General features: G+C 51.5%; 10 protein-coding genes and 1 non-coding gene across 11 annotated transcripts; 5 read left to right on the top strand and 6 right to left on the bottom strand.

The window, feature by feature from the left end:
- Positions 1-151: 151 nt before the first annotated feature.
- Positions 152-1,524, bottom strand: QC763_404190 (uncharacterized protein). Its single transcript, XM_062912064.1, has 2 exons — positions 1,050-1,524; positions 152-991 (listed from the first exon to the last, which is right to left on the bottom strand). The coding sequence occupies exons 1-2, from the start codon at positions 1,421-1,423 to the stop codon at positions 205-207; spliced, it is 1,161 nt and encodes a 386-aa protein (XP_062766369.1). The 5' UTR covers positions 1,424-1,524; the 3' UTR covers positions 152-204.
- Positions 1,525-2,513: 989 nt separating this feature from the next.
- QC763_404195 (uncharacterized protein) lies at positions 2,514-3,595 on the top strand. Its single transcript, XM_062912065.1, has 2 exons — positions 2,514-2,873; positions 2,934-3,595. The coding sequence occupies exons 1-2, from the start codon at positions 2,561-2,563 to the stop codon at positions 3,185-3,187; spliced, it is 567 nt and encodes a 188-aa protein (XP_062766368.1). The 5' UTR covers positions 2,514-2,560; the 3' UTR covers positions 3,188-3,595.
- A 530-nt stretch (positions 3,596-4,125) lies between these two features.
- Positions 4,126-5,045, top strand: QC763_404200 (uncharacterized protein; the record flags this gene model as incomplete). The annotated part of the gene is made up of 2 exons (XM_062912066.1): positions 4,126-4,682; positions 4,745-5,045. The coding sequence occupies 2 exons, from the start codon at positions 4,126-4,128 to the stop codon at positions 4,902-4,904; spliced, it is 717 nt and encodes a 238-aa protein (XP_062766367.1). The 3' UTR covers positions 4,905-5,045.
- A 146-nt stretch (positions 5,046-5,191) lies between these two features.
- On the bottom strand, positions 5,192-6,886 carry QC763_404210 (uncharacterized protein; the record flags this gene model as incomplete). The annotated part of the gene is made up of 1 exon (XM_062912067.1): positions 5,192-6,886. One exon carries the CDS (start codon positions 6,884-6,886, stop codon positions 5,192-5,194), a length of 1,695 nt encoding a protein of 564 aa, XP_062766366.1.
- Positions 6,887-8,491: 1,605 nt separating this feature from the next.
- QC763_0072470 (uncharacterized protein) lies at positions 8,492-9,681 on the top strand (the record flags this gene model as incomplete). Its single annotated transcript, XM_062905999.1, has 3 exons — positions 8,492-8,579; positions 8,810-9,568; positions 9,596-9,681. The coding sequence occupies exons 2-3, from the start codon at positions 9,166-9,168 to the stop codon at positions 9,679-9,681; spliced, it is 489 nt and encodes a 162-aa protein (XP_062766364.1). The 5' UTR covers positions 8,492-8,579; positions 8,810-9,165.
- Positions 8,632-9,540, bottom strand: QC763_0072480 (uncharacterized protein; the record flags this gene model as incomplete). Its single annotated transcript, XM_062906000.1, has 1 exon — positions 8,632-9,540. One exon carries the CDS (start codon positions 9,538-9,540, stop codon positions 8,632-8,634), a length of 909 nt encoding a protein of 302 aa, XP_062766365.1.
- Positions 9,682-10,429: 748 nt separating the features above from the next.
- QC763_404230 (uncharacterized protein) lies at positions 10,430-12,361 on the top strand (the record flags this gene model as incomplete). The annotated part of the gene is made up of 5 exons (XM_062912068.1): positions 10,430-10,641; positions 10,692-10,889; positions 10,957-11,718; positions 11,783-11,865; positions 11,931-12,361. The coding sequence occupies 5 exons, from the start codon at positions 10,430-10,432 to the stop codon at positions 12,140-12,142; spliced, it is 1,467 nt and encodes a 488-aa protein (XP_062766363.1). The 3' UTR covers positions 12,143-12,361.
- A 1,169-nt stretch (positions 12,362-13,530) lies between these two features.
- QC763_404240 (uncharacterized protein) lies at positions 13,531-14,787 on the top strand (the record flags this gene model as incomplete). Its single annotated transcript, XM_062912069.1, has 1 exon — positions 13,531-14,787. The coding sequence occupies one exon, from the start codon at positions 13,531-13,533 to the stop codon at positions 14,785-14,787; it is 1,257 nt and encodes a 418-aa protein (XP_062766362.1).
- A 190-nt stretch (positions 14,788-14,977) lies between these two features.
- On the bottom strand, positions 14,978-15,060 carry QC763_0072440. Its single transcript has one exon. It is a non-coding gene; the product is annotated as a tRNA-Arg (tRNA).
- Positions 15,061-16,380: 1,320 nt separating this feature from the next.
- Positions 16,381-19,352, bottom strand: QC763_404260 (uncharacterized protein). Its single transcript, XM_062912070.1, has 3 exons — positions 17,906-19,352; positions 16,908-17,841; positions 16,381-16,842 (listed from the first exon to the last, which is right to left on the bottom strand). Exons 1-3 carry the CDS (start codon positions 18,333-18,335, stop codon positions 16,587-16,589), a joined length of 1,620 nt encoding a protein of 539 aa, XP_062766361.1. The 5' UTR covers positions 18,336-19,352; the 3' UTR covers positions 16,381-16,586.
- A 722-nt stretch (positions 19,353-20,074) lies between these two features.
- QC763_404270 (uncharacterized protein) lies at positions 20,075-22,437 on the bottom strand (the record flags this gene model as incomplete). The annotated part of the gene is made up of 5 exons (XM_062912071.1): positions 20,075-20,337; positions 20,421-21,144; positions 21,175-21,627; positions 21,719-21,756; positions 21,846-22,437. 5 exons carry the CDS (start codon positions 22,435-22,437, stop codon positions 20,075-20,077), a joined length of 2,070 nt encoding a protein of 689 aa, XP_062766360.1.
- Positions 22,438-23,650: the final 1,213 nt, after the last annotated feature.

The raw sequence follows: 23,650 nt of genomic DNA, 5'->3' as shown, positions 1-23,650 counted from the left end.
GCTCTTGATCCTGCATCTGATCACGGATTCTGCAAGCCCAGCTTTTGCGATATAAGAGGACACGACCTCGTTATGCTCATTGCAGCTGGCGTTTCATTACGAGGACCTGCATGCTCAATCTTAAATGTGAAGCGGAGCGACAGAGAGGGAATACCGGAATGCTTATTTTCTTAGCCTCTGCTTATTTTTATAGCCCTTTCAATGTTACTCGACCCAGACAACAGCACTCAAACCATCCTCTTCACCAGCCCGGCCTTTTTGGCCCACTTGGACGTTGGCCACCAAGTTCCCAAGCTTACCAGTTGCAGTGTCCCTTGCCACAATAGCCACGTTGCTCGAGGTTTGACCACCAATGGCGACGAGGGTGCCGTTCTTGTTGAAGGCAAATGTACGGGGATAGTACGAGTAACTGTTGGCCGCCTCAAGCCAGGCAATGGCACCAGTGGTGGGGTCGATGGTGTAAATGGCGATGGAATCCTGAGAGTTGCCAAATGTCTGATCAGCTCTGTTGGAAGCGTACAAAAAGTTTCCAAAAGTACGGATCTCGGCCGCTTTGGTGTTGGCGCCACCTTTCTTGCCGGGGGCGTAGGTGGAGATGCTGTGAGTCCTGGTGAGCGAGATGCAGTCGTTGGTGTAGTTGACATCCCAGGCAGAAACGGAGTTGCCAAGCTCGTTGAGGGAGAAAACCTTTTCCTTGCCGCTCTCCGACTTCCAGAACTTTACGTGACGAGGTCCGTCACCGGCACCGGTTGCGTGGGAAGCACATGAAGTGAGACGGCCAGAGTTGGTGTCAATGCGGAACACGCGGATCAAATCGGCACCCAGGTCAGGAACAAGGATGAACTTTCCGGTAGGATCAAGATGAACCTCGTGAGGATGAGGGACATCCTGTCTTTGATGAGGTCCACGACGAGCAAGGGTGAATTTTTCCGTCTGTTGTACCCGGCTGCCCTGGAGGGGAAGCTTGTAGGTGGTAATGGTTGAGGGAGAACTGCGGGTGTGTCAAGGAAAGGTCATTGTGGTTTTGAGGAGTTGAGCGGGAAACGTACTATTCGGCCGTGGCAATGTAACTCCTGCCATCGGGACCGCCGTAAAGAATCCCATGCACGGAATTGCCTGAAACCTGCAAAGACGAGGCTAGTGAAAGCCGTCCATCGTTCTGAACGTTGAACTCGGCATGTTGGCCGCGACCCGTCCACGATTCGTCAAAGCAATAAAGCTTTCGAGTGTCGGAGTACAACTCAATCCATCCGGGGGTAGTTCCGCATCCGTTGGTTTGAGATGTCACCGAGATGGTACCGCTGGTACCTGTGGTGGTCAGGGAAAGGGTATAGATGCCGCCGCTGAAGTGAGAGGCAATGAGATTGACACCCAATGCCCCCTTGGCTAGGCCAACACCGGCCAACAATGCGAGGCGAAGCATGGTAGGAATGAGGTTGCGGTATGACCAAGAACTTGGCTCACACAACGAGAACAAGAGTCCCTTTTTAAAGATGCCCAAACAACCATGATGCAATCGTCTAGATGGTGGCGGCTGGATTGTCAGCTCTCCCCTTTTAGCCGGAATACCATCAATGCCAAATGTGCGGAGTTCCCCAGATTCTCGGTGGATCCTGGTAATTGCCTTTACCCCAGAAAACATATAGACTCGTGATCGTTGAGACTGGTGGTAATAGCCGGCTGCTTTCTAGCCTGTCTCGCAAACGCGGGTCGGGGATAATTGCAACCCCTTGCAGCAATATAGGTATCCACAATTACGGCTAGACGGACAATCAAGAGTTTGAATAGTCGTATATCAAGTGCCATGAGATTACCATTGGTCCGTCATTACCCAATCTGTCGGGTACGGAACCATTGAAAATTGCATAGACGCCGCGCGTCGTGCATAACCAGAGGGGTTTCGTTGACTCTCATTATGACCATTTCACGTTCTCCTAGTTCTGAAAACCATGTTTCTGGCTCCAGAGCATCTCTTTTAGACGATGTCACCACCTTTAACCGGTCCAATGATGAATGGTGTTTGACACTTGTCGAGCCGCTCCAATCCCGTCGGTAGACACCAGTCATCTTGATCCGACAGGGCTAGCAGTCAGGAATCCCCACACCACCTCTCCTATAGATCTAAAACAAGCAAATCTCGTCTAGTTTGACCACTCATCTGGTTGAACTTGACTCGCGAGCGTACTATCAAATGAGGAAAATGCCCAACAAAAATGACCAAACCCAAGGTAGTAGAAGTTGAATCTCAGAACCAACGCGCTATCGGTTGCTCGGCCACCCCGGATCTCGTTGAAGGCGATTCAACCCGAGGCCAAGCATTTCGAACAATCAATCTAACGTTTGTTATCTTGTAGTAACTGCTTCGGTCAAAGAGTGCACTCGAGTTCGTGACGCACGGCCAACCAAGTCTTTGTCTTCGGTCAAGTGTCAACCAAAGCACACGTGCCACACATGTGAAAGGACTACCAAAAGAAAAATGGCAACGCCGCATGGCAACATTCTATCTACGCTTGCTGGTTGAATCCTGTCGAGAAATTTCAGTCTCGATGGGCAAGATGATATGTTTTCCTCTTTTAAAGAGCAAACGCAGTGCCAAACACAGCACCAATCACCGACGCCACGAGTCAACATGTCACCTCCCTCGTCTTCTACCCCAGATCCGCCCCCACTGATCCCATTTGAGGAATCTGACAGCGCGGGCAACAACACCGCAGTTCTCGTCACTGCTGTTGTAGCACTAGCACTTGCAATCCTTTCGGTCATCGCTCGTATTCACACCCGATTATACTCTAGACAGGGAGTTGGGCTAGATGATTACATGTTTGTTGGGTCCACGATCGGACAATCTGTCTGCGGTGGGCTTTTACTGTGGTGTGCGTTATTCTCCCTAGATCTTCATGGTCTCAAAGTTAACTTTCAACATTCTCATGTAGTTTATGCCGTTGCTGCTTACGGATTATGGCTGGCCGATGTCCCCGTCAAAGGCCAGCTGGGGCTGTCAGGCCACGACCTCGAGCGAATCACACTCTACCTCAAAATGTTTTATGTCGTTGCAATGCTTTATCTTGTCGTCAGCGGTACCGCAATGCTGGGTATCTTGCTCATGTACCGCCGCATCTTTCAATCAGACAAGGCATTCAATATTCAGCTCATGTCGTTGGCGCACTCGTCTTCGGATGGGGGCTAGCCGGAACAATCGCCTCCGTTTTCAACTGCGTCCCTGCGGAGAAAGCTTGGGAATTGCCTATAAACGACGAGAGGTATTGCTATAACTACAACATATTTTGGCTGGCAATGGGAATCTTTGAAGTCATTTTGAACATCATGATTCTAGGACTTCCGATGGCAAGTCTCCGAAAGCTCAACATACCGCTCGCGAACAAACTGTCGGCCGGGGGCATTTTCTTCCTCGGAGGATTGCAAGTTTTACATAGACGCTGTTTGTCGAGTGAATGTATGTTATCTAGCTAACTTGTCTCTTCTCCTCACAGTGTTGTGGTGACCGGAATCGTCAAGGTTGTGCTCGGCTACGTCCCTACCGCCCGAAATCCCAATCAGTTCAAGACTGTGCTCTGGGCTACACTTCATCTTACCACCGCCATAATATGTGCCACTCTACCAATCATGAACCCCATGTTGCGACAGATCAGAAAGCGACCTTTCAGCTTGTTGCGGGGAACGTGTTTTCGAAGACATGGAGGAGCACAACCAACAACAAAAACAGCATCTCGCGGGTAAGTGATGGGAAAGCGATAGGCAACGGCGCCAGTGACAGCGATCAAACCAAAACCATACCTCTAGATGTGTTAGGCGGAAAAGGTCGCGACAGGGATGTTTGAAACTGAATTAGGATTACAACTCATTGTCTGCGGCCTTAGCTCCCCGTCCCTCAGGGCCACATCCATATCCATCCTAGACTTGCGCTGCGTTTTCCGGAACAGTCTTCCCCAATATCAATGCACGGTACATCTGATGACACTTTGAGGATGCATGGTTCAGACAAGCCATCGTCATTCAACATTGGTATTTGTTTCAACACTGCGCTTTGGGCCCTCCTTGACGTCACCTGCACTTCTTCCAGCATCACCACCCAACGATAAATGCAGGTGACATGGGGCATGTAACATGCGTCATGAATACGTGAGGCTACACGTCATTCATTGTGAGGTTGTCTGGTTTAAAGATTGTCTTGTTCCAGAAATCCCAGAGACAGACAACTGCCCCAATCTCCGCCTCTCACCAACATCAGCATTGCCCTCTGTTAAATCAAGAACAACCACCAAGATGGACACCACCAACACCAAGCGCTTTTTTGACAATCCCATCATCCGCACCTTTCTTGGGCTCCACAACTTTTTGGTGCTTGCGTCTTCAACCATCTTGACTGGGATCTTGTCCTACTTTTTACACCATTACCGCTACCGAAACACGCATCTTGTGTACCAAGAAGTGATTGCAGTAGTGACCCTTTTTCTATATCTTTTTGCAACCTTTTTACCGGCATTCAAATTTTACAGAGGCTATATGCTTCCGCTTAACCTCCTGCTCTCATACTTCTGGCTCACAAGCTTGATTTTCAGCAGCCAGGATTATGCCGGTAATAGGTGCTTGTACAATTCTCCTCCTTTTGTCAACAGGTGCCGGCTCAAGCATACTATTCAGGCATTTTGGATCATTGGGTTGTAAGTAGTCCATCTCTACACAGTATGCCACCCCAGTGCTCACTAACGCGTTACTATTATAGTTCATACCTGTTCCTCAATGCGATCTTAGAAGCTCTGATGTGGGCTGGTTCGCGGACGAACAGACTTCTCCACGGTGGTGACATCGAGAAGGACAGACCGCTTACGAGTGGCAACGCAGTCCCTGTGAGCAACGGTCATGGAACCACAACCACGGTGTAGAGGGATGAAGAATTGGACTGGCAACGCGGTACGTTGACGCTCTTGGGCGTTACAAGATGTATGGCGATGGAGAAGTTGTTGTAATATGTGTTTGGATTTTTGTACACGCAATGGTAATAGGCTTCATGCTGTGAAGCCATACTTAATGAGGTTGGACGGTTTGTATGATGAAATGATGGATTCGGAAATTACAATTGTACATATGGTTCCCAAAGGCAAACGGCAATCAAAAATACACAGTAGTCTATCGTCTATCAATACACGCATGCTCGTAGTTATTCCATCCATTATACGGATGTCGACCTTGCGTCCTTTTCTGCCGGCAGAATCTCGGTACTCGTTGTTTCCTTTTGCGGTGTGCTTGCCATGTCACTATCAGAAACCGATTCCTGAGGCTCCTGCTCCCTGACTAAGATGCTGCCCTTCTTTCTCAGCTCTCTTGCATGTCTGGATGTCCTCCAGACAACCCCCTTCCACATTACCAAGAGTATGATGGGCACGAGTAGAAGGTAGAGACAACCCAAGAGAGTAAACGCCGGACCCATGCCCATCCCTAGGATCATGGGCGCCACGAATCCAGACGATGCTGCGCCCATGATGCATTTTGCTAGGTTGTAGGCTGCCAGCGCCGCGCCGGCTGTGTCGGGATAAATGTCGACAATCAGCGCGTTGACCACATTGTTGACTCCAACCAAACCAACCCCAAGGAAAAGCACCACAATGATCACCTTTTCAATCTCGACCTTGTTGACGGTGATCCAGCCCCAAGAGGTTATAATCCCGACGCCCAAGAGCAAAAATGGGAATGCAATCTCCAGTCTAACCTTCTCAATGGGAAACCGACTGAGGTCCATCTTGGTTTTCTTGTCCACCGGCATTCCCAGCTTTCTGGCATGCCGTCTCAGGTTCCAGTTCATGCCGGGTCCAACAAACACCACCGCAAGGATTGAGCCACCAGCCAATGGTAAATACATGAGTCCAATTTGCATAGGGGTAAAGCCATACAAGTTTTGGAGAAGGGCTGGCATGGCCGTTCCCACGGCATAGACCCCAGTGAAAACGGTACCGCCGATGATGAGTAAAAGTGCGAGCTCCTTCTCTCGGAGCAACGCAAAGGATGAAAACAAGTGAGAAGTGGCGTACTTGAGTTTGCCCTCGTCCGTGGTGTACGCAGACTTTTCAAGCGAGTTAAGGTTTTGAGGGACACTAGGGTGCCGACGGTAGTAAAACCACTGATACACGCTCTGACACCACCAGGGAGGGCGGACGGATCCGTCACCTACCACCTTGCGGCACGTTTCTGGTATGAACAACAGCATGAGCAAGAAGTTGATGCCCGCTGCAATGGTCAACATCCAAAAGATGCTCCTCCAACCCATGTATTGCGTCATAGCACCGCCAATGACGGGACCGAGGGATGGGCCCAGAATGGACGGGATGGCCGTCAATGCAATGTAAGCTCCTCTTTCGGCGCTGGTGATGATGTCGGCCACCACTGCCTGACAGATCACCATGATGGTCGCTGATCCGGCTGACTGGAAACACCGTATTACCAGCAAGTCCTCATAGTCATTTGCGAGAGCCAGGGCAATATTGGCTGAGATGTATACGATGAAACAAAAAATGTATCCAGGTCGTCTTCCCAGTGTGTCGGTAAAGCCACTGAATAGGATAGGAGTCAAGCCCTGGAAGATCATGTAGGTGGTAACGGTCAGGTTGATTTCGGCCTCGGTGACGCCGAACTCGTCTTCCAAGACGGTTAGAGCAGGTAGGTAGACTTGTGCCGTGATTGGGTTGAAGAAACCACCAAAGGCGGCGCCGGCGACGATGAGCTTCTTTTGCCACGGTGACCATACGGAATACGGAGGTGGCACGTCGACGTCGTCAACACCGTCCGAGACGGGCTGCTCAGAGATGGGCTCGGTGTCGACAGCAGCGAGAGCAGATGTGCTTCCTGTCGCCACGGTTGCCATGACTGCCATGACGGTGTGTTTTGATGGTACCCAGGGCAAGCCCAGGGCAAGAAAACAAAAATAAAGACGATAAAACGAAGAGAAAACCCTCAAGGCTTAGCCAGGTTCAAAGCGGTGGTGGATGCCAATGTTCAGCGCGTCGTCGATGTTCTTTTACACTTATGTCGTGCATTTTCAGGCGAGGAGAAGGTGTCATGGAACGGAGGATAGGGAGCCAAAGTGCCCTTTCTCCCGGTGTCTCGGTCGAGCCCGTCTTTCCTTGTGGCCACCCCATTGTTGGGTTGCATTCCAGAAGGTCCACTATTAGTGGCCGCGCCCCCCTGCCGCACATCCGGGGTGTGGGTGGGACTGTGAGACTAATCCCAAAACTGTTTGACATCTGATGGTTGTGCTTGTCTTGGCATCGAGTCAACAGAGGGAGAATCGATTGCCAGATTATGAATATCCCATTAAAAAGACCCAGCGCCCCGGCGGAGCCATAAGGAAATGGATGCCATGTGGTGGTACTGAAACGTGAAGATTTCTTGAGGGTCTGTCTTCCTGCCTAGGTCTCCGACGACTCCGTTCCCCCGGTTGCCATTGTCAAGATACCGAGGTATGATGCGACTTTGCGGCTCATGACTGGAAGAGTCGGGGTTGCCTACCTTTGTAGTAGCTCTATCGCTGATGGCCAAGATCTGTGGACTGTGACCAGAAGTAGGGGAGGCTTGTCGGATAAGCCCACGTGCAGTCAGATCCCAAAGTCGGGACGGTTCTCTTTGGAGGTTTTGATGCTATCTCGTGGTTTAAGCTAACCTACCTCGCCAGTCACTAAAGAATTCTGGGAATAGGAACACCGAAGAAGCCGATATGTGATGGAGCCAAATATGTTCCGTTCTCCGTGCCGAGTTTGCCTCCGCCCCGGGGCTTTGAGCTTTGGTAAGAACTGGTAGCCCAATTTCACATGCTGTCCATTTCTAGTCCCTCAAACGGCAACAGAGCACGAGAAGGGGACGGTTCCTGGAGGTACGATGGCCCCAGATCCCCATTTCCCGGTACTGTGCACATGCAGTGAAAAGGGCTGGATCAAGACACGTCTGAGATGGCAGGCCTCAATTTCCGGCTTTGACTGTCCTATCTTACATTTCATAGTTGACTCAGATTTGATGCCATCAGATCGAAACCCGATGACACGGTTTGAACAATAGAAGAGCGGAATGAGAATGATCGGCATTACCGGGGCCTGGACTGGAACGGAGTGAAAAACCCAGACCTGATGGGAAAACACCGCCTTGAAGTCAGTGGTTGTTATGGACAGGACAAAAATCACGAGAAAACTAGTCCGTGTCCGTGTGAGGCTTGCCGTGGTGTAACGCTGACCCTGCGGGGATCTCGGTACATCTGCCATTGGCGCTGAGCTTGTTTCCTCTTTGGGTCGTCGTTTTTTGATGTTATCAAAGTGGCCCAGGCTCAAACACGTCATTGGACGTTGAGAGTGGGGCTCTGGAAGGCCAAAAACATGCGCTAAGGCTGGCTCCCGCATTTCTATTTCAATCACAACCAATCACAACTCTCAGGCACAGGCACACCAGCAGGGACCTTGACTTGAACAGCTGACAGCAGACATGTCGAGATCTCCTTTCAGGACATTGCAAGACAAAACGACATTGCGAATGGAGGCATCATGACAACTTGCACGGTTTGATTTATCTAAGCTAGTCTAGTGAGTGGAAACATTGAAACAGATCATCGAAGCACCAACACGCTCATCCCGATTACTCCTCGTCGTCAAAGAAAACCCAGGCACGGACCTCGAGCGAGCGCCTGGTGGGCGCATCATCAGCCGTGTTGTCGTCCCAGAAAGCGCCGTGGGGCACAACGCGAGCGGCATCGCTGTCGCCTGACGAGAAGACAAGCACCTCCTCCTTCTTCATGTCGCTGACATAGTAGTAGCTGTACTCGGCGGCATACTTGAGAACACTGTCCTGCGCCTTTTGGCCGCGGATGGCGACGCGGGGGTCATTGATGGGCGTAACCGTGGCCATGTGGCTGTCATAATCCCAGTTGGGGACTTGGGCGTGGTTGATAAAGATGAGGGGCCACTTCTTGATGACCTCGTCCACACCACGCCAAACGTTGATTTGGGCATACCGCTTGTGCTTCTTGAACAGTCTCTCGGCCTCCTCCTCGCCAAAGTATTCAATGATGCCGTCACGGAGCGTGCGGCGGTCACGGTCAACGTGGGCAATTGGAAGGGAGGCCGAGGTCATGCCCTTGTTGGCCACGTTCTTGGTGCCAAAATCGCGAGGATGAGCACCGTTTTGTCGGATGCGGAAGATGTAAGGCTCCACGATGGGGGCCTTGGTGATGTCGGCAATGATCTTCTTGCACTCGGCATAGTACTCGGTCTCAATCAACTTGCGGCCCTCGGGAGTGTTTCCAGCAAGCATGTCCTCGGTGGAAAGGTTGCTGACATGGTCGGCGAGCTCGTAGCCGTCTCCGGCGAGAGATGGCTTGGGCTCCAAGTGGCGGATGTCGTGAGCCACAATGTTGACCTTCTGGGGCTCGTTGATGTTGGTGTTGCCATTGCCATAGTCGACAAAAGCGTCGGCACCGTCCTTGGTGCCATTCCACATGCAGACAAAGCCTGTGGTGGAGGTGGGGGCAACAGCAGCAGCGGCCATTCTGATCGATTTCGAAGTTGTATGAAAGGTAAGATGTTGTGCAAAGTGTTTGTAGTTGAGAGCGTTGAGAGCAGGCGGCGGAGGCTTCTAGTGGATGGTGGTGATGGTGATGAGAAACAAAACATTCAGAGTGCGCGCTGACTCCTGGGACTTATGAACTTAGAGTTGTCGGGATGCGGAATGCAGTAAACAAGGACGGCATAAGCCCGGAAGATCTCAACATCTCCTGGTCCGACCGCCAAGACATCAACAAAAGATCAAACATGCCACAATTTTGACATTATCAGACAATATCTTTCTCAAAGGATTCCAGACCGGTAGAGCTTCTATGATGCGGACTTGACCGAAACAGCCGTGAGCTGCGCGCACGGAAGCGATGGAAAGGAATCTGAGGATTTTGTGGGGACACCACGCCCCAGGTACGTGCTACACACCTGCAGGTCCGGGTCAGCGAACATTTCCCAATCGCAAGGTACTGCCGCCGGCTCCTATGGAATGGAAGAAAAAGTCCTGCGCAGCACTTGACTCCCCGATATCCCAAAAGTCTCACGGATAGCTCGCTGTGCGGCTGCAACGGTTCCATTGTTGCCGCTCCTCGAACATTTGCTATATGTGGAAGGGATCTTCCGAACTTCCCGGATGGCCGACCCCACGACTTGTTGAGACACGACATCATCCCCAGCGACAAGTACATGACGGAAATGTGTATCAGTGCAATCCAAGTTGGGAAAAGGACTCGACATCCTCAACAGTCCCCGTCCTAACTTCCAAAAGTGCTTAAATGCCAGCACTTGTACCGTGATACTGATCCACGACATTCAACCAACACTCCAGTCCGCATTGACTTGAATACTCGTTCACGCTCAGTCAACGTTGACCAACCGTCAAGATGCCTTCCAAAGAGACCGGCCAACTGCGCATTGTGGATTCTCGCACCGAGAATGCCTACCTCATCCCCATCCATGATAACTTCATCCGGGCCAAGGACCTCATGGCTATCACCACCCCAGATCCAAAGGGCAGCGATATTGAGCAGAAGCTCACCGTCCTGGACAATGGCTTTGAGAATGTCGCGTGCATGGAATCCGAGATCACCCTGATGTAAGTGCCAGTTCACTTTTTACTTGGCTCCACGTGTTAATGCAAGACAGTGACGGCAACCGGGGCCAAATCCAATATCGTGGCCATCCCATCCAAGAGCTCTTCCAAAACAATGACTATGAGGATGTGCTTTACCTCTTGATGTGGGGAAAGCTTCCTACACAAGCCGAAAAGCTGGATGTGCGACGAAAGTTCGCTGCTGCCATGGTACCAACCAAGACAGTCGTTGACACCATAGCTGCGTTCCCGTAAGTGGCATCAACGCCCTCGGTCGACCGGGTGAGCTCCATACTGACCACCGTGCTTGCTCTCCAGACGCAACAGCGATACATACCCGATGTGCCTCGCTGGTCTCTGTGCCTTCATGTCAGGGGACAAGGTAATTGCCAACAATCGACACACACACAAACCCAGCTTCCACAACAACTTCGAACAGGCCGATGCGGCCATCATCCGCACCATCGCCTACTATGCTACTACCCTCGCTCTCATTCACTGTCACAAGCGAAAGCTGACCTTCACAAACCCGGATCCCAATGGCAGCCTCATTGGAAATCTGCTGTTGATGATGGGCAAGACAAACAAGGAGACTGGTGTAGGTCCCGATCCCGAGATTCAGGCGTGCCTTGAGAAGCTCTGGATCTGCTACGCAGACCATGAGATGACCAACTCTACCGCCGGCCTTCTCCATGCTGGCTCCACTCTTGCCGATCCAGGCTCTTGCGCCATTTCCGCTTTGGTGTGCGGATTTGGTCCCCTTCATGGAGGCGCCATCGATCTTGCTTATGAAGCACTGGGCAAGATCAAGCACCCCAGTTTTGTCCCTGCTTACATTGAAATGGTCAAGTCCAAGAAGGCTCGTCTGTTCGGCTACGGTCACCGCATCTACCGCACCCGCGACCCCCGCCTTTCCCTCATTGAGGAACTTATTGAGAAGAACAGGGAGAAGTGTGACGCCAACCCTCTGCTCAGGGTTGCCTTTGCCATCGACAAGCTGGCCAATGAGGACGAGTACTTTGTGAGCAGGAAGCTCAAGGCGAATGCCGATCTCTTGGGATGCTTCTTGTACTCTGCTCTGTACGTGCCATCGTTCGTGCATTCCATGTGGTGAGACAAATGCTAACAAACCATCTTGTCGCAGGGGCTTCGAGACCGACATGATCACGGCCATCATAACTCTATCGCGAATTCCCGGTGGTCTCGCACACTGGAGAGAGACCTTGGGTATGTTTCCACATCCGAATCTAGGTCTACCTTCCAGAATCAAGTCCTAACATTGTAATTGACAGACAAACCCATTAAGATTTGGCGTCCCCGTCAGATCTACACTGGCGACAGAACTGATGATGTTGACACTTCAGGACGGCAATCTTTATCCTCCAACGAAGGCCCCTTGAAGGAGAAGCACGGCATCCAGGTCCGTGAACTTAACTCTGGCAAGAGCAACAAGATTCCCCTCAAGGTTAAAGCTATCCTTTGGGCCAAGAGCTGCTTTTCCTAGGTCCAATATGTTCAAGTTGATGAGGATAGAGTCGAGATTCCAAAAACGAAAGTGGGCAGTTGCATCAGGTGTGGGAGCATAATACCTTAGGGTCTTAGACGTGGGAAGGGAGGGGTTACTCTGTTTTTCTTTGGTTTTCCGTTTTCATTTTACGCTTTTCTGTATGTTGCATGGAGTTTTATTTCTATTTCCCTAGCAATCTCCAATCGGTTTGATAACAACCTGCAGCTCAGCCATGAGCAATCTGGACCAATTTCGGGGGAAAGCAAGTCAAGGTTTCCCGTCCATCGTTGACATTGTAGCGGCACACAGATACCTGGGTACTCTGATACACACCACCATGAGCCTCGCGGAAGAGGACATCATCTATGCCTCGGAAAAGATAACATGAACGGTGGTGTGACACCAAAACGAGCAATAATACCATATTTCGGGAACTGGAGAGGCGGTGAGTCAAGTCTGGTATGTTATAGTGGTTACCAGACCTGAGCTGAAAGTTGATACGCAGCGGAGAAATGGCGGAGAGTATCGATGAACCCCATATAGTTAAGAGAGGTAAGCCGAGTTTCATCTTCGGATGCGTGACAGTCACCAAGATTCAAATAGCCGTGAACTAAACAACAGCAAACTCTATGTACCCCATGAGACTCTGGAACTAATCATGCGGTCCTAGATAGGTATGCAACCATAGACCTCGGACGCTTCAAACAGTTGCATCTCGACTGGGTTGAGACTTGTTCTGGATCTATATTCTTTTGATATGTCAAGTCGGGGTGGTTTCCTCTTTCATCTTGTTAGGTGCTACCTTACCTTACCTTCCCGGCCTGCCCCCTCTCTCTGATGGTAATGGGCATCGGCAGTTTTCATACCCGGTCAACTCGATCCCTTTATTCGGACTTGGCAACAAGCAAGTGCCCACATGAATGGGCCACCACTTCATTATACGCGTACAGTGTGCTGCAGTGCAACCCTGGTGTCCTGTCGGTATTTTGTATTGTGAGAAAAGCATACATGGCTTTGTGACCACTTGGATGTCTCGCAGTGGGAACTCAGAACGAAAGTGAATAACACGCTGTGAGTAAATAGCCAGTAGGAACTCTCCCAGGGTCAGACTGACCCAGTATTCACACAAGATAAGGTGAGAAGTGTCGCAATCATCAAGATTGGTAACCGTCCAGCCGCAATATGTATGGCTATGAACTGACTCAGGACGAGCACTGTTCCATCGTAAGGCCCAATGCAAGTCCGTCTGGATGCAGAAGCACGCAAGTTTGCTGTCTATAAAAGTCTCCCTTTTGTCTCTGGAAGCTTGCTTGTTACTGTCACCATCAACACCCACTTCAATCACTGCGGACTCCAAAACCATCGAATCCAACCTCTTGCAAAACATGATGCATAACATCATATTGCTCACCCTTCCCCTTCTCGTCTTTTCCCTCCCATCACCTGATCTTATAGGGCCCCGCACCCGTCCTTCACCTTTCCTCATCCGCAGCCGCGCGGAAGCAAGAGATATTGACTATTGGAATACGCCCCGCCCCGATAACTTCCTCTCCAAGCGGTCCAATGTTCACTCGATCGAGTACTTCACTAATCCCTCTCCGTCTTTCAAAGCCCGTTCTCCTCGCCAGGTATCCTATCCTGCCTCACCCTTGATCAACCCGGAGCAACAAACCAAGCGAGCAACATCTGGCCAGTGGGAAAACATGTCTGGCTCTGGCTTGTACCACCCCGCGGTTACATCCTGGGGCCCCGGTCGGCAGGACGTATATTATACGCATCGCGACCGAAAATGCCGTCACAAGTACTATCGCGGCGGTAGCAACCCGTGGATTCCAGAGTGGGACGATCTGGGTGGAAGCCTCGACTCTGCTCCAAGTTGTTGCAGTAGGAGAAGTGGATACATGCACATGTTTTGCAAAGGAACAGACTATCAGATTTGGCATCGCCCCTACAGTGGCGGTGGGTGGGGATCATGGCAACCGATGGGGGGCAACTGCAAGCACTATCCTTCCTCGTGCTCCTGGGGCGGCAGGCATGCGTCTGTCTACACCAGCTCCAGTGACAATCAGCTGTGGGGGATTAGGTACGATGAGAATAGCGGATGGGGCAGCTGGCAAAACATGGGCGGCTCCCTCGCCGGTGCGCCAAAGTCTGTAAGCTGGGGTGAAGGCCACACGGGAGTGGTGGTGAGAGGGACAGATGGACAGGCATGGGCGACACAAATGATGAATGGAAATACTTGGGGAAGCTGGACAAACCTCGGGGGCTCGTTGGATAGTGAACCCAGCGCCGTTGCTTGGAGCGGCACTATGACTGTGGCCGTTGGGGGAACCGACGGGGCGGTGTGGATGAGAACTTACACCAACAGCACCGGGAATTGGGGTAACTGGATGAACATGGGTGGTGATGTGCGACCAGGCACGGCTCCAGATGTTGTTGCTTGGGGCAATCAGATGGAAGTGTACTACACTGGCCGGGACGGTGCCATGTACCGCAAAAAGGCCACCAATGGCCAGTGGACAGCTTCGTGGGAGAATATGGGCGGCAGTGTTACTACGAAACCTAGCGGCTTAGCATGGGATAACGGAAAGGTGGATGTATACGGCATGGCGTCGGATGGTAGCACCCGTCGATGCTATTGAGGTATAGGTATGTGAAAAGAAGGCTGGAAAAGAGTTTGAAGGTAGCACTTGCGATGGCTGGTTTTCTTTTGGGGGGTCTATGAATGACGAGAGATTGAAGAATTTCGTCACTCGCAAAGGTATGCTGCATTAAAGCCCTGCATATCCAATGTAACCATAAATTACAGTCGACAAAATATCAATTCTCATTGGTCCGCTGGCGTAATGGCAGCGCGTCTGACTACGATACAAGTATCAATCAGGAGGTTCCAGGTTCGACCCCTGGGCGGATCGTTGCTTTTTGACATCCAATCTTTTTTCAATTTTTGCTTTTTGTTGCTGTAAGTAAGAGATAATGAAGACCACTTCATGATACAATGACGGAAAATTATGTACTTAGAGTCCAGAGGTTCACGTTGTATAGGTACATTGTGAAAAATCACTAAGAATCTACCTTCCTTTCCCTTCTTGATTATGGCTGCCACACCACCTCAACTTCATGTCCCACCATTATCTTCAACGGTCTCGATTTCAGCGATAACACCACCGCGACTATCCATTCCTGTCCTGCCGAACTCTTCTTTGGGTCTCCGATAACGGGTCACAGAGGGCTTGCAGTTCCAATTTGGTCGATCCTCATCCACCACCCAACTCTCAAAAATACATTCCTATTTGATCTAGGAATACGAAAAGATTGGCGTAATCTTGCCCCTGATGTGGTCAGTCGCCTGCTTGCGTTAGTGTGGTAGCTGCATGTTGAAATGGATGTGCATGACATCTTGGTGGCAAAGTGGTGTCGACACGAGCTCCATTTACGGGATTATTCTGTCCCATCATCATTTGACCATATCAGTGACCCATCCACCTTTCTGACAACTGTTCCACTCATTGTTGGCCCTGGATTCACAACGACATTGCTACCGGGCTACCCGGCTGAATCCAGCCAGTGTCATCCGCGATAGCGACTATGCTGGGCGCCGGATCACGGAACCGGAGTTGGAAAAGAAAGCTGCAAGCTTGAAGCTTCCTCGCCTTCGACTTCCTTGGTGACAGATCATTGTTTCTCTTGGATGCTCCCGGCCATACGGTGTGATATATCTGCGCGTTTGCGCGAGTCACTCCAACCTCGTTTGTTTTGTTGGCTGGAGATACGATCCATCACCCTGGAGAACTAAGACCATCCCCTTCCCTCCCTTTACCCGACGTGATATCACCCTCCCATTTTGTGCATCAGGTTCAACTTCGGATGAAACATTTTGCACGGAATCGCCTCGGCTCAGCCGTCTTCTTCCAAACGGAGAAAGAGCGAGCTTCTACACGTCGTGCACCAGCCATGGTTCACGCTGGCATCACAACGTTGACATGTTGCGAGCAAAAGTCAAAAAGCTGCAAGAGTTGGATTGCAACGATCGAGCCTTGTCCGTGCCAGCCACGATGAGAGTCTTGGTGACATTGTCGACTTCTTTCCGACAGAAACGCCTGGCCAATTTGTTGAACAAGGCTGGAAAAGAGAAGCCACTTGGAGGTTTCTTAGAGATTTCAGTAAAGCGGTCGAGGTGGAGTATGAGGGGCCTAATAAATATCCAAATGATGCTTGGGCGTAACGCCCGACGGCAAATGTTAGAAGAAATCAATTTAACTACCTTCTTTACTGAGTTCGTCAATATCTGTGGTATCATAGTTGTGTGCCAAATGCCTTGTGTCATTGCCCCAATGCTTTCCGTTTTCCTTTTCCAAACCCTGCCAATATGATCCCGTTGAAACGCCCGGTTATGCAGCACCAATCCAAGGAGTGAACTAAGAAAACTGTCTCGAAAAAATTATAACGCCCTCCCTGGCAGTTCATCGTGATCGTCTGGAGTATTCTGATAGATGTCCTTTTGCACTTGGTGCATGTCGATGTGAGCAATAGCACCATCTCCGTCGAAAATCTTGGCAATTTCTTCCAGGGTCGGCCCTTTAGTCTCGACATAGAAGAACCACACAAACAGGAGCTCAAAAAAGTTCCAGATGGTGTAAAACAGCATGAGATTCCAGTGATTTGGTAGCCTTTCCCATGCAATTTTGTTTGTTTGACTAGAGGTCAGAGTCGTTAGCCAGGAGTCGTTTTCGCGGGTTTGGTGTCAAGGCATCAAACTTACTTCCCCAGCGCCAAGATAGCTTGCACGGTAATATTCATGATCATCATCCCCTTGGCTCGGAGGTGGAAAGGCAACACCTCGAGAGCATAGGCCACCAGCAGGCCCGAAAACCCAATGTCGTAAAAGATGCCAAACACCCAAATGAAGACGAGCTGCACATAGCCAGCAGTGAGGTTGGTTGGATTGCTATGCTCGTAAACAATTCCGGTAATTGTCCAGCAGAGAAACGAGATGACCATGCCGACCATGGCTACCAAGAATAATGGCCGTCTGCCCCATCGGTCGACGTTGAGCGCCGCGGTGATGGTGATGATGAGATCGAGGATGGTCTTGCCGGTGGACATGGCCAGCTTCTGGTTCTGGTCGTTGATGCCCGCTCCCCTGTAGATCATGTCGATGTAGTTGCTGAATAAAGCGTTCCCACTGTACTGGGAGATAACACCCAGTGATACGATGATGGCCAGTCGCCATCTGTTTCCCTTGGTTCGGAAAAAGTCCTTGTAGCTGGTGGACTGTTCGTTCTCCTTTTGAATCCGGATAGTTTCACGAATCTCGCGGTACTCAAACTGAACGGTGGCGTTGTTTATGTCTCCCCCGGCATGCCACTTGGACAGGATGTGTAGCGCCTCCTGAGGTCTATCCTTGTTGATGAGATAGCGCGGCGATTCGGGAATCCACCAGATGCCCGTAAGTTGAATCAATGACGGCACGATTTGCAGGAAGGTGATGGACCTCCATGACCAGTCGTTTTTGATGTTGGCGGTGCCCCACGCGATGCATGATACAAGCAGCGCTCCAGCATTCCAGAGACAGTTATACACGGCCGTGACGGGACCTCGATGTTGCGGGTGACAGATTTCGGTGAGCAAGAGCGGCGATGCCATTTGGGAAAGAGAATTGCCAAAGCCAAGCATGAAACGGCCGCCCATGTACACTGCACGGCACCAAGGTTAGCACTTTCTCACTCCAAGAATGTCTGTGGTTGGGGCCAAACACACTCCCATAGCCGTTGGCAAATGCAGTCAAGAGACCGCCACCTATCATGAACAGACAGCCGGCCACAATGGCCGATCTCCTCCCATAGGTATCGGCCACGTGAGGCGTTATGAAGAAGGACAGAATGGACCCAATGTTGAACATGTTGACCAAGATGGCCAGTTTGCTATCCAGGATAGGATCCCCATTCGGCTTGTCCCTCAGTTCGGGAAAGAAAAAGTACCTCCACAGGTCTATTTGCTGTGAGGTATTGACCAACATGCCATCGTAGCCTGTCGTTGCCGAGGCCACCATCAATATCGCGGCCATGCCATAGAGTTTGCGTAGATGAGGCTCCCGAGTCCAGTATACCCTCTGGAAGCGAGGGGTCTCATGAACTGGGACCTCAAAGGACGAGGCCGAGTCATTTCTAATCCGGTGTCGTTGGGCCATGGCGACCTGACTCTCGGTGGGATGTTGCCACCTTGCTCAGTGTTGCTGTGTGCTGGATGCCGCCCAAAGAGGTTGTCGTCAGATGGTGCGGCAGAAGTCCCAAAAGAACAAAAGAAGAAAGCAAAAGGCCACAGACTCCCGTGCGTGCATACCCGGTGTTCAAGTAGCCCTTCCAATGACGGGCCATCGCTCCTCGGCGGACCCTTGAGGACGGTTAACAAGCACGGATCAAGAGGGGAGTCCATCAAGGCCCAGGGGGGCAATCCTTCAAAATGCCAACAGGGCTAGTCGACAGTCCGTCGTTGCACCATGAGCGGGGTATGGACTCAACTGGGGAACTTCCATGGGTATCAGCCTTCCTGAGGGGCGACCCAAACGGCGAAGCGGACAGGGTGTACCGAAGGCTGCCCCCCTGCATGATGGGGAACACCTGGTGACGGATGGTGCTGGTGTGGTGTTGGTGAAGCAATTTTGGGGAGCAATTTCGTATAAAGTGCTCGGTTCCAGACAATAATCCCATGCCATTGGGACTTTCAATGGAGGCCGCGAGGTGACCGATACCCGGTTGACTGGCGTGACGGCCGTGGGTGTTGACTGTCTGCATGACGCTTCCACACAGACCTCTTCTGTGGTCAAGTCATCTCACCTTGTGCAATTTGACGAATGCGAGAGCACCTGCCGCTGGACTTTGGCTGGCAGAGCTGGCCCGGGATGTTGGGCGAGAGGATGCCGACGGGAGAAGAAGGCCCGGAACAGCAGAACCTGGAATGCAACGCTGAAAGCTCGCCAATGGGGTTAGCACCAAGAAAGAGCACTGGATGCACGCAATCCACCTCACGCGACCTGTCAGTGTGTGCATGTACTGTACGGAGTGACTGGGTACTATAGGGGATATTGCCTGTCCACCAACGCAATGAGGGTGATGGACAGAAAAGCGACGATCCATCAATGGCACCTCATCACGTCAACGAAACAAGAAAAGAGCGGCGCATGTTGCAGGGGCAGGAGAAAGTCCGGATGAAAGGGGAATGGAGCTGGGAGAAACCATCGGGCGGGCCGCGGAATGAACAGGGCTAGAATGCGGGGAGGTGGGCCTGGGGCAGCTGGTGGGCCTGGCAATCCGGATCGTTGGGCCGGCCAACAAAGTGCTGGCCAATGGCTTTCCCAGGAATTTGCTTGCATGAAATCCCACAGTGGGTCTGGCCCCAGCACATGGAACCAAAAAAGAAATTGGATGACTTCGTTCCAAAAGAGGTTTATCTGATGACACCTTCACCTTCAATCCCAAGTTCCTTTTTTGTCTCCTCGACAGCATCCCCAGGTTCATTATCAATGGCTGCAGTCTCGCGCAGCCTACTTCTGGTCGCTTTTCAATTGATGTCCAGGTACGGGTAACGGATAATTCGAGCAGAGTGATTGTCCTGGTCGCTTGCATCCCCCTCGACCTGCTGGGCCGTCCTCGAGCATATATGCGGTTTCAAACCTAGCCAATCACAAGCCCCGTGGTCCAAATACCTGATTATACAATGGAAAGTGACCATGATTAGACCTGCCTGCCTAAGGACCACCATGAAAAAGCCTCTGCCGAACGTTCAGTGGTTCTCAGCATCAGAAGCGTTGCCTTGGGGTTCATGCGGGTGACAATGTTTTTGTGTACTGTCGTCTTTAGATCTGTCAACCGAGCAGTAACTCCTATCCTCAGCCCTTTCGGTCAATTCATTTCAAGGTACCTTAGACCCTCAGGCCACGACCTTCTGATCGTAGTAACCCCACTGCTTTCCCTGCGAGCTTGCAACAGATGGCCACTTCCCTTCTCTCTGCAGCTGCAATCTCAACTGTTGAGCCTCCTTCTCCTTCTCAACAGCGCAATCAGGTAGACACCTGCTGGGATCGCACAGCTTGTCGAACCGGTAGCGTGCAATGCCGTACCACCAGTTACCGCCCCCATCATTTTGGTACTTGCCCGTTCCCTGAGGCCATTCAATGGTCAAAGTGTGTTGCCCTGATGCAGACAGTGTCAACAATGATAAGTCGAGATAATTTATCAGAGTGGGACGCATAGGTAGGGGAAAGAAGACAACATACCCTTCGGAATCAAGAAATATCCTCTTGTATATCCATTCAAAAGACACCACTCTGGGTCATTATAGTTGCCGATATACTGATTCTTGTACCCTCGCTCACCCCCTGTCTCGCCCCAAAACGTGCCGTCAAGGTTAACCAAAAAGTGCTCGCTCTGGGTTTCGACATCGACAATACTCATTACGACATCAAAGTCAAAGTTGATCGTCGTTTCATAAGGCTGAGGGGGTCCAGGCTGGCGGTAAGTGCCAGTCCAAGGAAGGTTGGCTGGCTTCCAGTCTTGAACTTGCTCACCACGGCACGGACGCTCCCGACCAATGGAACAGGGGAAGTTCGCCGGATTATACGACGTATCGCCAAACTCGGGATGAGCCCGGTCAGCACAATCGGTGATGGTGATAACACAGGTTCCATTCTTCCATGGCTGTCCAGGCGGGCAGGTCGGAGTTGCGCCAACTCCCGGCGTAAGTGTCCCAGTCGGAGGAGGGCGGCATCCAGGATTTTGTCCACCAGGGTTCTGTCCGTCGGGAAACTGGCCACCAGGAAACTGGTCACCAGGGTTCTGTCCGTCGGGAAACTGGCCACCAGGAAACTGGCCACCAGGAAACTGGCCACCAGGAAACTGACCACCGGGATTCTGTCCCCCTGGGTTTTGACCACTTGGGTTCTGACCGCCGGGAAACTGACCACCTGGGTTCTGGCCACCAGGAAACCGATCACCTGGGTTCTGTCCATTAGGAAAGTACCCATCGGGAAACTGTCCACCTGGGAACTGACTACCAGGATTTTGGCCACCAGGACTTTGACCACTTGGAAACTGTCCGGGGGATTGTCCGTTATGTAGGCACGAAAACCCCGTGGGACATGGCTTTTGCTGGCTTCCCGACCATAAACAGTTGTTGGTGGGGTCGCGGATGTTGCAAGGCACCGTCACCAGCTCAAGAGGTAAGCAGCTCTCAGTATCGAGGGTGTTGAACGTCAGGGCAGGGCTATCACTGGGACAAGTAGGACCGACGCCGGTCTCCAGGCCTGAGATGCAGTATTTGCCCTCCGTCCATTTGCTGATTGTGAACACGCCGGCATCCTCAAACTTGGGTGTACGGGCAATGTGGCCTCCGTTTTGTGCGTTATTGAGCCACTGGTTGGGGTCCTTGCCGCTATTCGGTTCACCGTGAAGGTCTAGAATGCGAATGGGATCACCGGGGTTGATCTCGCTAGACTCGGAATCGAGGCAAGCCTTGGTCTTGCAGAGCTTGAACTTGCCCATCTGGTGATCGCGGGAAGGCTTAGACGCAGCGTACCACTTCTTGTTGAAACCGAGATACTCGCCGTTGTCCATCTTAAAGAGGTAGCATTTTCCTGTCAACGAGTTAGCTGGCCTGGGAAACTAGGTATGGTCATACAGAAACGGTGATGTGGTGGTCGTACCGGAGGAGATTTCTGATGAACAAGGACCTGAAGGATGCTTTCCGGCCTGGTTTCCCCCATTGCCATCACCTCCATTGGCCGTGTTTGGCTCACAGGTTCCATCCGCAGCCTGGGTAGTCCCGGGTGGACATACACACTTCCCGTCCACGAGCTCCATTCCGTTGGGACAGAGAGGTTTTGGGTCTTTGCACTTGGTGCCATCATACTCGTAGCCCGAAGGACAACATGTCCATCCCGTATCTTTGCTTCCTGCCAAGTCATGACCCTCGCCACAGCAGTCAAACGCCGTGTTAATCGTGCCGAGCAGTCGAGAACCGGGCGGGCAGCAGGCAGCCCACTTTTCGTCATCGGTGAGTGTGAGAAGCTTGCCCTGAGCCGGCTTGCAGCGAAGCGGGAGATCAAAGTCTGAGTCTGGTTCGTTGAACAGAACTTCTTGCTTGTCGCGTCTGATGTCGGCACCAGGTGTGATCTCGGCAACCTGGACGTTTCGAGGGCCTATATCGAGGCGAATAGCAGCAAGAGCAGACGGGACCATGATCATGGCCCCAACTGCCAGAACGCCCCATGGGGGGCGGGCGAAGGACTTGGTCATGATAAGCGTTGCAGCTCTCGTGTTGGTGTGATGTTTTCAATGAAGAGCAAGTGTCAAGACAGGGCAAGGCAGACGAAGGGCTCTTATACTTCTTCCAAGAGCAAACGCCTGGATCTTAAGCTGGCTATCAAAAAGATGAAGTAGCTCATGTCATAGCCGTCCTACTCATCGACAATGTCGAGATATCATGCCATTATGAAAGTCGTAACCATCTTGCTTGTGGATATAAGATCAAAGCCCCATCGGACAAGTCATGACCCACACCTAGCGAAAGATTTATGCAGGGACGGCCCAGCCCAGGGCGTTTGGCGGATCGAATGGAACCCAACGAAGTCCAAAATCTCAGCCGGCAGGGGGGATGGCGAGAATACTAGATCTATTGGTCAACTGTCCGTTCTCAAACTCTGTTGCGAGTCTCTCCCTGGGAACAGGGACTGATAGCCTTGTCGATGGCGCATCTGCGGGTCACATGCAACCTTGTTGGTGGTCCACTGTCATGGGCTGACTGGTGCGGCTCAACGCCTTCCCGGATGTCTACCAGGTCCAGGCAGCGGCATTGGCTTTTGACAAATATGGAATGGTCTGGGCAGTGTCCGGAACTACCAAGAATGTACCCCAAGAATGTACTAGGTCTTCCTGATACAAACTACACTGCGTGTGTACTTCTACCCTGATTTCTCCAAATAACCTTCGGTACCTTGCTTACTCTAAGATTTCGTTGTGGTACTGTGGTCACTAACCAAAGCTTCAAGATCTCCTGGGTTGGTGTTTTTCGTCGGATGGATTCGGCTAGCTAGCTACCTAGCGAACTAGCGTATCTCAAATCGAAAGTTCCAGGGTGGGCAATAAGTCAGTGCAGGTCAGCCAAGTTTGGGGCATCACAGACTTTACTGGCAACCTGAGTTAAACTTGGCAACCAAGGCGGCGGCCGGAACCCACCCTCGGAACCGGCCCGGAACTCTCCTAGTATAGGGCCTGGCCGCTTATCATGTCCGCAGGTCAAGCCAACAAAAGGACTTAATTAAAATGCCTTCCATGACTTGATCCAAACCAAATCCACGAATCACGATGATCTGTCCACTAAAAAGGTCGAAAAACGATAGATCAGCGGCCGACACTTTTGGAATCTGCATGTCTTGAGGCCACTGGTCACTGATGGTTGGCTGGCTCAGACAATATTGGGCTGCATGTCTTGGTGAAAGCAGGTTTGCTC

The sequence above is a fragment of the Podospora pseudopauciseta genome, chromosome 4, assembly GCF_035222475.1.
Source record: "Podospora pseudopauciseta strain CBS 411.78 chromosome 4, whole genome shotgun sequence".
In the NCBI taxonomy this organism is placed as follows: Eukaryota; Fungi; Ascomycota; class Sordariomycetes; order Sordariales; family Podosporaceae; genus Podospora; species Podospora pseudopauciseta.
Note: the sequence above shows the minus strand (reverse complement) of the source record. Positions and strands in the feature narration are given on the sequence as shown.

What these genes read in the sequence shown, in the direction of transcription:
- QC763_404190 (XM_062912064.1), bottom strand. Translation starts at nt 1,423, where the DNA reads ATGCTTCGCCTCGCATTGTTGGCCGGTGTTGGCCTAGCCAAGGGGGCA. An exon ending in TACATTGCCACGGCCGAATA is followed by an intron (nt 992 to 1,049) that starts GTACGTTTCCCG and finishes ACACACCCGCAG; the next exon opens with TTCTCCCTCAACCATTACCA.
- QC763_404195 (XM_062912065.1), top strand. Translation starts at nt 2,561, where the DNA reads ATGTTTTCCTCTTTTAAAGAGCAAACGCAGTGCCAAACACAGCACCAA. An exon ending in CGGTGGGCTTTTACTGTGGT is followed by an intron (nt 2,874 to 2,933) that starts GTGCGTTATTCT and finishes ATTCTCATGTAG; the next exon opens with TTTATGCCGTTGCTGCTTAC.
- QC763_404260 (XM_062912070.1), bottom strand. Translation starts at nt 18,335, where the DNA reads ATGGCCCAACGACACCGGATTAGAAATGACTCGGCCTCGTCCTTTGAG. An exon ending in ATTTGCCAACGGCTATGGGA is followed by an intron (nt 17,842 to 17,905) that starts GTGTGTTTGGCC and finishes GGTGCCGTGCAG; the next exon opens with TGTACATGGGCGGCCGTTTC. An exon ending in GCTATCTTGGCGCTGGGGAA is followed by an intron (nt 16,843 to 16,907) that starts GTAAGTTTGATG and finishes TCTGACCTCTAG; the next exon opens with TCAAACAAACAAAATTGCAT.